This window comes from Nicotiana tomentosiformis, chromosome 1 (genome assembly GCF_000390325.3).
Source record: "Nicotiana tomentosiformis chromosome 1, ASM39032v3, whole genome shotgun sequence".
Taxonomy (NCBI): Eukaryota; Viridiplantae; Streptophyta; class Magnoliopsida; order Solanales; family Solanaceae; genus Nicotiana; species Nicotiana tomentosiformis.
In genome coordinates this window covers 74,762,691-74,776,818 of record NC_090812.1, presented here as the reverse complement: position 1 = coordinate 74,776,818, position 14,128 = coordinate 74,762,691, and the positions used below count along the sequence as shown (strand labels likewise).

General features: G+C 34.3%; 1 protein-coding gene and 1 pseudogene across 2 annotated transcripts; both read left to right on the top strand.

Annotated features, from left to right (window-relative positions):
• The first annotated feature begins 341 nt into the window (after positions 1–341).
• Positions 342–4,486, top strand: LOC104118560 (deSI-like protein At4g17486). Of its 2 annotated transcripts, none has more exons than XM_009629833.4 (4): positions 342–625; positions 2,191–2,443; positions 3,284–3,571; positions 3,701–4,486. In XM_009629833.4, exons 2-4 carry the CDS (start codon positions 2,233–2,235, stop codon positions 3,949–3,951), a joined length of 750 nt encoding a protein of 249 aa, XP_009628128.1. In that variant the 5' UTR covers positions 342–625; positions 2,191–2,232; the 3' UTR covers positions 3,952–4,486. The 2 variants fall into 2 exon arrangements, with proteins under 2 accessions (XP_009628128.1, XP_070041625.1); XM_070185524.1 differs by having other exon boundaries at positions 404–625; positions 3,284–3,567.
• Positions 4,487–7,878: 3,392 nt separating this feature from the next.
• Positions 7,879–11,328, top strand: LOC104118552 (probable NAD(P)H dehydrogenase (quinone) FQR1-like 2; annotated as a pseudogene).
• Positions 11,329–14,128: the final 2,800 nt, after the last annotated feature.

Below are 14,128 nucleotides of genomic sequence, written 5' to 3'. Positions count from 1 at the left end.
AGTGATCTCAGGGGTTTAGGGGTGCTTCTCCTGCTGCGATTACCTCTCTATTTTCAAAAGTATATAGAATTGGTAGGCACGGGAAGTGAGTGAAGTAACATTGAAAAAAAGAATATATACCAAAAAGTCAAATATTATCGATTACAAAAAATCAAAAAATCGACATAGAGTAATAATATTCTAAATGTCAGCAATCTTTTGTGTTAAGCAAATTGATGTCTTAGTCATAATGGAGTTCCCAACTTTTTGTCAAAAGGTACAAAAAATGATCATGAAAAGAATTTATCTTGTCTCACTTCTTGGACCTGTAAAATGGCAGGTCACTGTATGATGAAAAATGAAAAAGAATTAAACTTTGGATCCTTTATAAATCAACCTTTCTCTTTCCTTTTCCTTTTCCACTGAAGGGTTTTGAACAAGACCACAACAGTCCTTTAGATTCTTTTACCTCTCTGATTCCCGCAGCTTTAGTATTGTCAATCAGTCATTACCGGCTACTGTAGAACAATGTGCATATTTCAAGCTCAAATTCTCCACTTTTTGCCCTGAATATGGCCACCCTTCTGGAATATTTGCGTAGAGGCATTCTTTTCTTGCTCTAATGAGTGTCATTTCCAAAAAAAAGGTATTTGGGTCTATCTTTTTTATGGGATTCTTGAATTTTTTGGTATCTTATTTATTGCATTAATGTATAAGGTGAGCTCCTATTTCTGGAAAAGTGTTGTTTTGGGTTTTCTTTTGCAAATCTGATCTACTTGCATCAGAGATTCATCAGCTCAGTATAGTTAAGTTTTCTGTTCAGATCCAAGTTTGGTTCTTTAACAAAAAATGACAATGAGTAACTCCATTATGCTGAAAATCATGACCCCCCCCCCCCCCCCAACTTTCCAATGAATTCTCTCTGTCACCAAGCTCTTCTTTTTAAAAAAAAAAATTAAATTGGTGTTAAATTTGAAATACTTCTTTGCTTATGGTTTAGTAATCTCCTTTCTGATTCTTTTTATGACTGGTGGTGTCCGGCCAGGTTGGCACAACTCGACTATTCCACCTAGTACATGCTACCTCCCACCAGTATAGGTATCGGGACTCTAATTACCAAGACATAGGCTTAGTAATCTCATTTCTGATTAAGGACAGAATGAAACCATTTAAAGTCTGAAAAGAAAGAGGCCAAGATGTTGATCTTTCGATGTCCATTAACTGCAGAAACAATGCTCGGAAGAGAAGTATCATGCCTAGTTTTGGTGAAGGTTTAAAGGCCTATAACTAGATAGGCTTTGATAAATTGTTTGAGCTTTTCGTTTTCTGTCATTTATTTCTTTTGTTTGTCTTGATCAGTTAATCCAGCTACAGTTTTCCTTGATAAAATTAAAGCTAGAGAAATGAAGTGCATAGATTGGTCTGACCTATTTGATAATTAAGTATACTTATTATTGCTCTGCCTCAGAATTTTTTTTATCCTTGGAAATTGCAGAGGTTGAATCTTTAGATCTTAAAATAGACTTATTATTCATTGTAGTGTCTATTTTTCTTAGTAGAACTTGCTCTCTCTTTGAAGGTCACTGATTTCAACCCTATTCCTTGTTTGTTGAGCTTCTTGCCCATTATCTCTTATGATATCTCATCTTTAAAGGTAATATGTTTAGAATTTAACTTTTCATAGGATTTAAGTTCCTAATATGTCATTTTACTATGTGAATTGGACACCTCAAACTGAGCAAAATGCAGCTAGCCTAGCCTTTAACCAACTTGAGACTCAGTTACTACATCTTTTGAAAATGCTGTAGAGAACATTTTCAAATATCACTTCGCTTATGTTGTCAAAGAGCATGAATAACAAGGACCCATCATCAGAAGTTTGTAAGGAATACACTAATCAATTAGGAAGTCTTTTGGCACAGCAAACTTGTTTCTAGTTCCATAAGTTCCGTAACCATCCCCCAAATTCATCCTTTGGAACCTTCAACAATTTTTTCGGTGAACTTGCTAATCTACTTTTTCTACGTCTAATTCAGAAGTTGAACCTGGTTCACCACTTTTATCTTCCCAAGAATCATGAATGCAGGCATATTTTTGCTCCAAAAAAAGAAGATATAAGATATGGACTTATTTGTTTGTCAATTATGTGGGTTTGTGCATCCTATGTTGGCTGAACTTGGAGTAGTTGACACTTGATTTTCCTTGTTGCAGGTAGAAACTAGGTATTGAAGCATTCCTAGTTTTGCCTTGAGCATGAAATCAAAGTTGAAGAATGGCTTGTGTTCTGTGGTGCCTCTTCATTTACAAGGTGAATCTGCAACACGTTTTTGCATGTTCCCTAAAGTGAAGTCAGCTTGCTGTAGTCCAGGCAACACACCTGTTTACCTTAATGTATACGACTTGACACCCGTTAATGGCTATTTCTACTGGGCAGGCATAGGTGTCTTCCATACAGGGGTGGAAGGTGAGTTCACGCTTAATTTCTTATATGTATGTTTTTGAAATCAAAACCTTATTCTGGTCTTGCTTCTAGGACATTTATCTGTTCTTGTTTGGAGCATCTATTCTATGTTAATTTCTCGTTGGCCTAAAAACTGTGCTAGAGCCATCCCTGGCAAACTCAGAATCTTAAATGGTTATTAAAATTTAGAGCAACAACAAAAGTATTAGTGATAATGACGAGTAAAAACAACAGAAGTGGTAGCTCACTGCAACTCTCTCTTGTGTGCGCGCACGTGCGTAGCATGTGTGTATCACATTGATTACACACACTGACAATTAAGATAAACACTGATGAAATAATGGCATGACAATTATAGTGATGATATTACAATAGAATTAAGTTATTGCATGTCATAGAGTCAAAGCTGAAACATACTCCTCTCAACAAAGGGGTAAACATGGTGTTGGATCCATAATTTATGGAAGGCTGAAAAAGTTCAGTGCACCGCTTTAAATTCATTAGTCATTTGATTTTGAGGTGCTTCAGTTTTCAAAAATTCGCTAGAACGTTGGTTTGACCTTGGTCTTTGGCATGCATATCATGCTTAAAAACTGACATAGGAAGAATCAATTTACTTATTGAAAAAATAATAGAAGACATACATAGGGAGAATGCATCTAGACATATGTTGTATAGCACTACAATGAAAATTTTGAGTATTAGTTATCTAAGAAGTTCAAATTTGATTTGTTTTTTCCTTGAGATGATGAGGCAACAGTATTTTCTGGTACAAATATTTTCTCAAATGCTCTGTATAAATGAAATATTATATTTTTTCAAATGCTTTTATCATATTTGCAGTTCATGGTGTTGAATATGCTTTCGGAGCACATGACTATCCAACAAGTGGTGTATTTGAGCTTGAACCTCGTCAGTGCCCTGGCTTTAAATTTAGAAAGTCGGTGTTCATGGGAACAACATATTTGGATCCTATCCAGCTTAGAGAATTCATTGAGCGCCAATCAGTAAACTACAATGGTGACTCATATCATTTAATTGCCAAGAACTGTAATCATTTCTCGGATGATATCTGTTACAGGTTGACTGGGAAGCGGATGCCTAAATGGGTGAACCGGCTAGCAAGAGTAGGTCTGTAATTTAATATCTTCACTGTGTTTCTAGTTCTTTTTTCTTCCCAATAATCTAACACTTAATAAAACTATATATTTCTTGTCTTCTAAAAAAAAAAAAAAAATTTTTTTTTGGGTATTCCTATAGGTTCATTATGCAACTGCATTCTTCCAGAAGCCCTCAAAACTTCCACGGTACGACATGATACAAATGTGCAAAACTATGACAGTGAGAAGAGGAAACTTAGAAGCTCTTTCAACTGTTTGTCATCAATCTCAATGCGTCAAGGTGAGAGAGAAGTATCAATGTCATCGCTGTTCTTGCACTCTCACTATAAAGGCTGCCTTCCACCTTGGGAATCCAAAAAATCTAGAAGCAGGTCTTTGAAGGAAGGATAAGGTCTTCGTTATTCTCTATATGGACATCCATTGTGAATACTAACTTCTTTGTCAGAATACCATTACAACGTATTGCCGTCTGTGTGCGTGTTGAATGGTGCAGTTGCTGGCCCTCCCATTTGACGATGAATCGTGCTTGTTGGCTGAGATTTCATTTGGTTTGCCGTTGGTGATTTTTGCCATTCTCTGAGTTCAGATTCTGGTGTTACAAGTTCTGCTATCCAGTTCACATTTTCATCCTGCAGGAAGATCACATCGCTACATCTGTGTCTTGAGTCCCAGAAATGTAATTGTTTGTTATTTCTCAGCCACTTTCTTATTTGATACTGAAAAAAGAGACGTTCTTGTTTCTTCTGGTGTAGAAATTTAGGAGCAATTTGCAAAGCTTTTTCTTATTCTTGTATTTTGAAGCTTATTATCACTGCAACATGAATTATACTGGGAAGAAACACCTGAGAGACTAGCTTATTTAAGTTTGAAAAAGATGAAGTGGTTACTCTTTCAGTTTCTAGTAAATTGATCATTATAAACTTGTGTATCCTAGTATAATTTGGTGTTATGTGTACATCATGTCCCTTTATAATTTTAAAATTAAGAAAATGAGTTTTTTAGATCTCTTATGTGTAAGACAGATTTCTCACGTGTAAAATCATTTCAAATCATTTTCTCAAATCTAATAAAATATGCATCAATTAATATGAGTATCATGATAAATTATGCACTTTATTTCTTATTTTTTTAAGGGCGTAAAAAATCAAAACGTGACTAGTAAAAGTGAATGGAAGGAGTACTTCCAACCGCATGTAACGTACCTGAGGATTAAGGAAGCAATCAATTTATTCAATTCTCTCGAAAAAATGAATAGTGTTCTTACCAAGACTATAAAGAACCCCTCATGCCAAGTTATCAATCACTACCCACAAGAAGAATTTTGATGTTTCAAAGATCCCTGCGATAACACTGGTTTTTCTAATCATTAACCCTTTGTTAGTCTCATCTATTTCTACTTATATAATATAGCGTCACTTAAACTTGCATTGATTAAGAGCCCGTTTGGACATAAAATTTCATGGTTCACTTTTTTTGAAATCAGCGTTTGTTCATAAAATTTTTAATTTTCACTTGAAGATGTATTTTGAAAATTTTCGAAAATTTGAAAAACTGCAAAAAACTGTTTTTTAAAATTTTCACTCAAATCACTCACAAAACTTCAAAAACAATCCAAACTGAAATTTATGTTCAAACACAACTCTAAATTTCAAATACTATTTTCACTTGAAATTTTTTTTCACCATTATTTCGAATTTTACAATTCTTATGTCCAAACGCCTACTAAGTTTCTGTTAATATTGGATATTGAAGTGTAGTATGGTTTCATTGGAAGGCACTATATTCCCTAAAAATGGATTTTTTTTCTTATTTTAATGTTATTCTGTTGAATAAAAAAATTTCATGTTGAGTGTGATAATGTTGCCTTTATTTCTTTATTTTCTTTAAATCTATCAACTCTCTGTGTAGTTTATTTGTTGATGTTCTTTAAAAAATAATTTTTAAATTTTCGCTTCAAATTTGGGGTTTTAACTTGATGTTCTAGAGGTAAGAAATATTTTACATTCATACCATCACTTAATCTTTGAAAGATTCTTTTTTTTGCAATGATCTCATTGTGCAGGAACCTTCAGTGATTTTGGTGAAGTTGATCGTCTCGAAGTGGAGTATTATACTTTCCTCTCTATAGTTTAATATTCTACTCTTTTTTCTCTTCTTTTGTTTCTTTTATATATCTTCTATGGAAGAAGGTAAAAAATGTGATTGGTATAGATGAATTTTATGAGATAAGGAATTTTTTTTAAGATGCTGGTCCAATTCCAGGAGGAAAAGGGATTTTGCCTATATTTAGAGTAACGATTTTTGTTGAATAAGTGATGGGTAAGAAAAAGTTAGAAGGAAGGAAATAAAGAAAAAAGGGAAAGGAAGACATGAAAAATGAGAAGAAAATGAAGCACCAAAAAGAACATTAGAACAAGGAGCAAGAAACTAGGTACTCAGTATTTCAAAACTAACATGAGTACCAAAAATACATAATAACATTTGTTTTATACATTACCGTTTGAGAATATTTTTGTAAGTGTTTGAAAATTTTAAGAACAAGGATATAGAATTATCTTAAACTAACAGATGCTAATATTTGTTTCACTTTCTCAAGTACCATTTTGACACAAATAGTGTTATTAGTGTTTCAACTGCTTTTTTAAAAATATTTTGTTGGTAAAATTTCTAAAAAAAAATTAGAAAGAATTTTTGTGAGAATATGAATAAATTATCTTCGAATAGACAAGTGAAATATCAAGAACGTACTCAAAAGCTATTCTTTGTGAACAAATTTTGATTGCTATTAAATAATAAAGAATTAATCTAATCACAAAAATTAAGACCTTAAAATTAAGAGATATAACTAAAATCAGAATTTGCTTAAAATAAATTTTTATTAAAGACCATAAAGATACATGAATTGAAACTATCTTTTGTTGAGGTGAAAAAAAAAGGATGATACCTAATTAAAGGGTTATTTTCCTTTGGGAAGCTAAAGACAAGAAAAGTATAACAGAAATTCCTATATATATTCACTTAAATTCTTTATATCACTTTTAAATTAGATAAAGAGGAAAAAGCATGCTTCTTTTACTTCTTTTGCACTTGTACCAAACAATTAAGAAAGTAAACTATGAATCCTTTATGCGAATGAATAAATAAATAAATTATTCTCCTTTATCTTCATCCTTCCTTTGTTAAACCATACGTGATATAAAAGAACTAGAAAGTTTTAAATTAGCTCTATTTTTTTAAATTTTGTTAAATATTTGAATATTAGTAAAAGATCATTCAACTACAGCGTCTATGCCAATATAATGTACAGCTATATATGTAAGTGTTACCAATTATAAGAGGAAAGATATATGGCCAGCTAAACTTAATTAAAGAAAGGACTAACAACTTGATAGAACATGTCTTACAAGTTCATCATACTCCAAAAACGTTAGCTGTCTTTTAATAAGCGTATCAAAACAAAATCTGTGACATTCTATTCAGCATAATTGCTGATCTTATTATTGAAACCACTTAAGCTGGCAACTGACAACTTGGTCGTAGGCTAATAATAGGAAACGGTTCTCGTTTTCGACCCTTTATGATGCCATTTTGCGTATAAGAATTCTACTATATTTGACTCAGTTATATGCAATTAACTGATAACCATAGCACAGTTGGTCTCAGACCAATTAAGGGAAGAGGATTGCAGTGAGTTAACGGCCAACTTAAAATAATGTGACTACACTGAATCTTTTAAATGGATAAAAAATATTCATATATAACTAAAGTCTAATTTGGATAGTGATACATAATTAATTGATATATATTGATTGATCCATTACATTTCAAAAATTAAAAGAATATTCAGTTAATTAGAGATGGATGGAGCCTTGAAAAATACTGACATCCTGCACTTTAGTCCTGAAGCTCTCACGAATCCATAATTTAGTTCTAAGTTTGAGAGATTGTAGTCTTAAATATCTAACACTTTAAGGGATCATTTGATATAATAGATAAACAAAAATAATTATGGGATAAAAATTTAGTATCACTTTATCCCTTATTTGGTTATTAATTTTGGGATAAGTTATCTCAGGATTAAAAATAGTAGCGTAATAATTTTTAACTGTCACATGATGAAATAGTAATAATAACTAATCTTAGCATAAAAATAATTAATTACAGCATAACTAATCAAACTCTGCCAAAAATAATTTGAATCCACTATGAGATTGACAGCAAGTCAGCAATTGCCTTAAAAAAAAAAAAAAAAAAAAAAGTCAGCACTTGCCATCGAAGCTTCTAGCAGAAAATTCTAAATTCAGATATCTTTTTCTCTTAGCAGATATATTCAGATATCTAAGAAAGCTCCAATAAGGCTCAGGACTTCTGGTCAACTTTGCTTGTGATATACTTAACCCAAAACATAATCTCAAATAGCTAAAGATCCCTATCAAATCCTCTAATCAAGAATTGCTTACAACCTACTTGGAGAAAAAGCTAGTAATAACTTTTTGCTACCTCAGATGATTCACAAGTCATAATTAGATAAAAGGTTGTGACAAATTTTGATTTTCTTAATTATGGGTAAAGGAGGAGGCTGTATGCCAAGCAAGAAGAAGTTTCCTATAAATGAATCAGCAGAGAGACCAGTAAGTCAAACTGAAGAAACTGATGTAACAGGCTCAGAAATAGAGGGGTCCAAGAAATTGAGAATATTTATTGTGTTTTATTCAATGTATGGACATATTGAAAGCTTGGCAAAGAGAATGAAAAAAGGGGTTGATGGAATTGAAGGTGTTGAAGGGGTTCTTTATAGGGTTCCTGAAACATTGACAACAGATGTTTTGGAAAAAATGAAAGTCCCACAAAAAGATGATGAGATTCCAGTGATATCTGTGGATGAGCTAGTTGAGGCTGATGGATTCTTGTTTGGATTTCCTACAAGATATGGATGTATGGCAGCTCAAATGAAGGCATTTTTCGACTCCACTGGACCATTGTGGAGAGCACAGAAACTTGCTGGAGTGCCTGCAGGTTTCTTTGTGAGTACTGGTACACAAGGAGGTGGGCAAGAGACCACTGCGTAAGTCTAATCTTCTGTCATTCATTTACTTGTGTTTATACTATTACTCATTTCTTTTATGTCGATGATGTCTGATTACTGTGTGAGCTAATTGTAACTTTCAGTTGGATTTAATGCATTTGGACAATGTCAAAGGTGTATATTACATATATGTAAAACAAAAAAAGAATAGAGTAATATTAATAATTTCTGGTTTGAGACAACAAAAGGTGGCACCAATCCGTATCAACTGAGACCCTTCAGATAATTGTTCCACCTTGTTGCCGATGAAGAGACAAAAGAAATGGAGAACACAAGCAGAATCTAAGTACATAACATAATTGATGAGAGTGCATACTAATGACTAGTCTTTAAACTCATTGCAAAATATGCATGTATAGTAGCTTCCCAGAGCATCCAAAGTATTGTCTTCAACTGGTGCTCCGTTTAACTGGTAGTGATAAAGATAAGAGAACCCCATGATCTCAATATTGGCTTGCACGGAATCATTGAAGAAGGAGGCTCTAGAGACCTCAAAAATATAGTTTCTAACTAATCTTCCAACAAATGGCTGAAATACTTGAGATATTTAGTTATTCATCTACCAACAGACCTATTAAGGCATCAAGATCACATACCAATTATCAGTATACATTTTAGTTAGCTAACCGGTTGACTACTGTGGTAACTATCCATTACTGTGACAGAGATCTGTCGCTGTAGCTGTCACCGACCATATTAGGGTAGAAATCATCTTGGAGGTATTAATCTAATATATTTGCTATAATTGTAGTACCTCTCTTGGGCTAATAGGTCTCTTGGCTATTTTATTGTTTACAGATGATGACAGTACATAATTTTGATGTTGATATGCATGCTTACATAAGACCACAGTAACACATGTCTACTGTCGTATATATCAAAATTACTTCAATCTTGAACGTTATTGTTCTCCTAGAAAAATAGCCCTTGTGTGGTTCCTATTAAATATAGTACTCCCTCCGTTTCAATTTAGACTAGGTAGTTTGACTCGGCACGGAGTTTAAGAAAAAAGAAGAAAGACTTTTGAAACTTGTGGTCTTAAAAGCTTTGTGGGGCAATGACATTTGTATGGTTATAAAAGCTTCTCATTAAGGGTAAAATGGGTAAAATGAAGAGTTTAAAGTTGAGTTATTTTCAAATTTAGAAATGTGTCATTTATTTTGGAACAGACTAAAAAGGAAAGTACCTCGTCTAATCTGAAACGGAGGGTATGTTTATTGAAGCATAATTATCATTTCATAATTTGCAACCTTGGGAAGTCATGATGCAAGTGGATATATGAGCTTAAACTCAGAGAGGGAAATTAGATGTTGGTTCTCTCCTTTTATTCTTTTTCTAGTCTTTTAACCTTTTTCCTTGTTGAGTGGAATGGGCACAAATAAAGCTTCATGTTTAAAAAGGACTTGTACAGTTGAGATTGAGGTGTGGCTGATTGATTGATTTTTTTTTCTTTTCCCTTCTTCCCTCTCCCAATTCTGTGCGTTGTAGATAGGTAAGGACTTGAGAAGATGGACTGAAGATGCCAATAGTAGTAGGTTGATGGCGATGACTTCTGGTTGAGTGGTTTCCTGAATTTAGAGTATAAGGATGGTTGCAGGATCTACGGCTGAATTGGATGCGGATTAGTTATTTTATAAAAATGTCTTGCTCGTATATGTTGTCGTAGAATCCTTAAACATGACATTTTCTCCACAAATTGACATAGTCTATGAAGGACTATAGCTGTACTCTTATGCAATCTCTATTTCCTTATCTTCTGTTATCTTTTCTTCTTTCTGATGATTCTTTTAAATTCTTCTTCCAATATTAATCATGCAAGCGATTGAGGGACAGAGCTTGGTAGACAACAATCTGCTAAATCCAGTGGACATGTTGAAATCTTTCTTTTTGCTTATTGCAGCTGGACAGCAATCACTCAATTAGCTCACCATGGTATGGTCTATGTTCCAATAGGATACACATTTGGACAGGGATGTTTAGAATGGATTCAATAAGAGGAGGTTCTCCATATGGAGCTGGAACTTTCTCAGGAGATGGTAGCAGGGAACCTAGTGAACAAGAGTTGGCGCTGGCCGAGCACCAGGGCAAGTTCATGGCAATGACAGTTAAGAGAATGGCTCGACACCATTCATTACCACCAGATAATCCCAGCTGCTGACGCTTTTAGAAACGGGAAAAGGTCCAAATTTACCCCTTTACTATATTATAATATCTTAATTTTACCTTCGGTGAAAGCCATTCATAACCCTTGTCATTAGCATAATGTTTCATATTTGCCCTTGCTTCTAATAGAGCTCCAACATAGACGGTGACTTTCACGCTTCAAATTTACCTTATGTTATACTTCAGGTTGGAGTTGTTAACAGTCAAGGGCAAATGCGAGACGATTTGCTAACGACGAGGATATGAATGGCTCCAAAGTATAACATAGGATATAATTAAGATATTCTATATAGTAGAGGGGAATTCTTTATCCTTTTCCCTTTAGAAACACCCTACATGCAATATTTGTACATTCCTTAAAAACACTTTCTACACTGTATGTATCAAAATCTGTGTGTCTCTGGAAAGTAGTGTCGTTTCATTTATTTGTATTTGATCTTTAGATCCTACAATGGGATTGGAGGTGGGGAGGATGGGAGTTGATGTACTATAAATGCTGAATTATGGTTTGTGATCCATTTGTTAATATGTTTTTGCCTCTTGTTTTGAAGGGGACCGACGAACTCTTGGTGATCTGAAGACATTAGATGGGCATTGCTTGTTGCTCAAATCTGAAAATATATCCAAGAGTTCTTTAAAAAAATTGACCATTTAGAAAATATGTTCTGCTTATGACAATGTGAGATGAGCAGTGTTTGGTGAGCAGAGTTATCTGATATGTGGCTCATGTATAATACCTTGAATGGTTATAAGTTTGCTTCAAGACAAAACATTAATTTTTTTTAAAAACAAAATCATTCTACTAGATAAATAAAAAAGTAGTAATTTTTTTCAATATAATGCTCAAAAATTAAAAACCGAGTGAATTTTAAAAAAAGTCATAATTCATATTTCGTTAATTAATTGGGTTACTTCAGGAATGATTATTCAATTTTACTTTATTACATTAAATTATTTTTTATATACCAAAAAAGGCACTCAACTTTATCTAAATATCACAAAAAAGTCACTAGATAATTTTTTATAACAAAAAAAATACTAAACTTTTGCCGTATCCTTGAATAAATTATGTACATCACCATGTTTCGTTGTTTCTTGCTAGGGACTTTCTTCATGTGATATTTAGTCAAAAGTTAAAGTGATTTTTTTGTTATAGGAAATAATTTATTGAGTTTTTATTTTTCTTAGCTAAGATAGAGGAGTCCAGAACCCATTTGTGGTTCTTTTGGACAAGTATAATGAAAATGTGTGTTTTAAAAAAAGAGTACATTTTTATATATAGCGCTCTTTTAAAGAGCGCTATACTTTAACGGAGTTTTGGCCGTTAAAGTATACCGTTCTTTAAAAGTGCGCTATATATATATATAACGCCACTGTAAACCGCGCTATATACATAGCGCGGTATATAACCGCGTTATACCTATTTTGTGGGGCCACCAATAAGTCTCTTGCGTTTAACTGACATAACAATAATTCAAATGGGTATAGCGCTCTTTAAAAGAGCGCTATACCTAAAAGAATTCAGGCATTGCCTTATTTAAAGGCGTTAGGATTTTACAAAAATCCATTCAAAAATATTCCTAACTCTCGTTCAAATTTTTCTTCTTGTTAAATTCTCAAGCATTTTTTCATAATGTCTAAAAAGCGAAAAGTAAGGGTTTCATTATATTTGGGGGGTGAGGTTGTGGTGGCGAATAACTCTGTTAGCTATAGTTTATCTCCACAGTGTCATGTTAAGTTGCCACTTACAATGGAGTACGATAGATTGGAATCGTTGTTATGTAATAAAATGAGTGTGAGGAAACGTTCGGTGAACCTTAAAGTAACCGGAAGATATCTGTATTCCGTCACTCCGCAAGGAGTTGCTTGTTACGCTGAATTTAACATCGACGATGATGAAACTTTGAGGGATTTTTTGAGGACTCCGGATGAATACCGGGAATTTCTTGTGATAAAAATGTTGCAAATGTACGTCAAGGTCTAAGACGTTCGCAATAATGAGGTTGCGCATAGTATGGATAACCCTCAGTCATCGGGTGGTTATTCTGGAGCAGTTTTTGCCGGACAGGTTCCGGATGAAAGAGTTTGCCCTGATTTAAACTTATCACCACGGGCGAATGAGGAGCGAAAAAATAATTTCTCTCCTACTTTACATAATCTACAAGACGAGTGGTAAACTTCAATTTTCCTTAGTGTTACGATGTATATTTTTGTTGTATTGAATTTGTATTAACACTCATATATTCCACATGGGGTACCGGCCAGATATGACTTTTACAAGTTATGAACCCACGCCCAGTTGGAATATGTGTAGTTCTGGTGTGTTGGATCATGGTGGTCCATCCGGGAGTCATCACCAACATGATAATGTCCATCAAGGAATGTCAACACGTTAAGACTTGTAAGTGAAGTGATACAGCTATATGGAAAGTATTTATTAATTTTAGTAGCTTATTATTTTGTTGTTTGTGCAGTGAAAACGAGCAAGTTGAACCACCTGTCCTCACTCAATTGCCCGAAGACGATATATTAAATCGGGATCTGGCAGATGCACAGAGTGAGGAAGAGAATAGTGATTATGACAACAATGCCGATGATTCCGGAGACGACACACCCTTCCCTCATGAGGATGGTGACGAGGAGAAAGAGAATGAAGGACCTGATTTGACGAGGGAATATGCTCCACCCCCCGTTAGACCAAGAGTGTACGAGTCCCAAGGACCGTTTCATTCAAGGAAGATTCCCTACCTTGATAACTTGCCAAGTATGCCGGATGTGGATACTCTCACAAGGGATTTTGATGAAATTCGAACAGCAATGTGGGATGATTCTAGACCAACGGTGCTAGCAAAGGGCATATTTTTTCCTGATAAAGTGTGCCTAAGCAGGGCAGCAAAAATGTATAGCGTAAAAGAGTATCGTGAGATAACGGTATGGGAGTCAAGTCCAGATGTATACAAGGTTGTTTGTCGTAGATGGTTTACGGGTTGTCATTGGATGCTGCGTGCGAGCAAGAAGAACACAGGTCTGTGGAAAGTGGGTAAATATATTCCCACCCACAGATATGAAATGGACACATTCAATGGGAATCACTACAACTTGGATATTGACTTGATTTCTCTTGTCCTTATTCCACACCTTGAAGCGTCCATAAGGTATAAAATCAAAGAGTGCATTACATCAGTCCACCAGGAATATGGCCATACCATTACCAAAAGAAAGGCATTTCTCGGGCGCAAATGTGCGTTTGAAATTGTTTATGGTAACTGGGATAAGTCATTTGTAGCTCTACCCAAGTACATGGCCGCACTGCAATAC

Bases quoted from the DNA above. Each gene is read 5' to 3' on its own strand.
- LOC104118560 (XM_009629833.4), top strand. From the start codon at position 2,233: ATGAAATCAAAGTTGAAGAATGGCTTGTGTTCTGTGGTGCCTCTTCAT. The intron at 2,444-3,283 runs GTGAGTTCACGC...TCATATTTGCAG, and splicing joins CTTCCATACAGGGGTGGAAG to TTCATGGTGTTGAATATGCT. The intron at 3,572-3,700 runs GTCTGTAATTTA...GTATTCCTATAG, and splicing joins GAACCGGCTAGCAAGAGTAG to GTTCATTATGCAACTGCATT.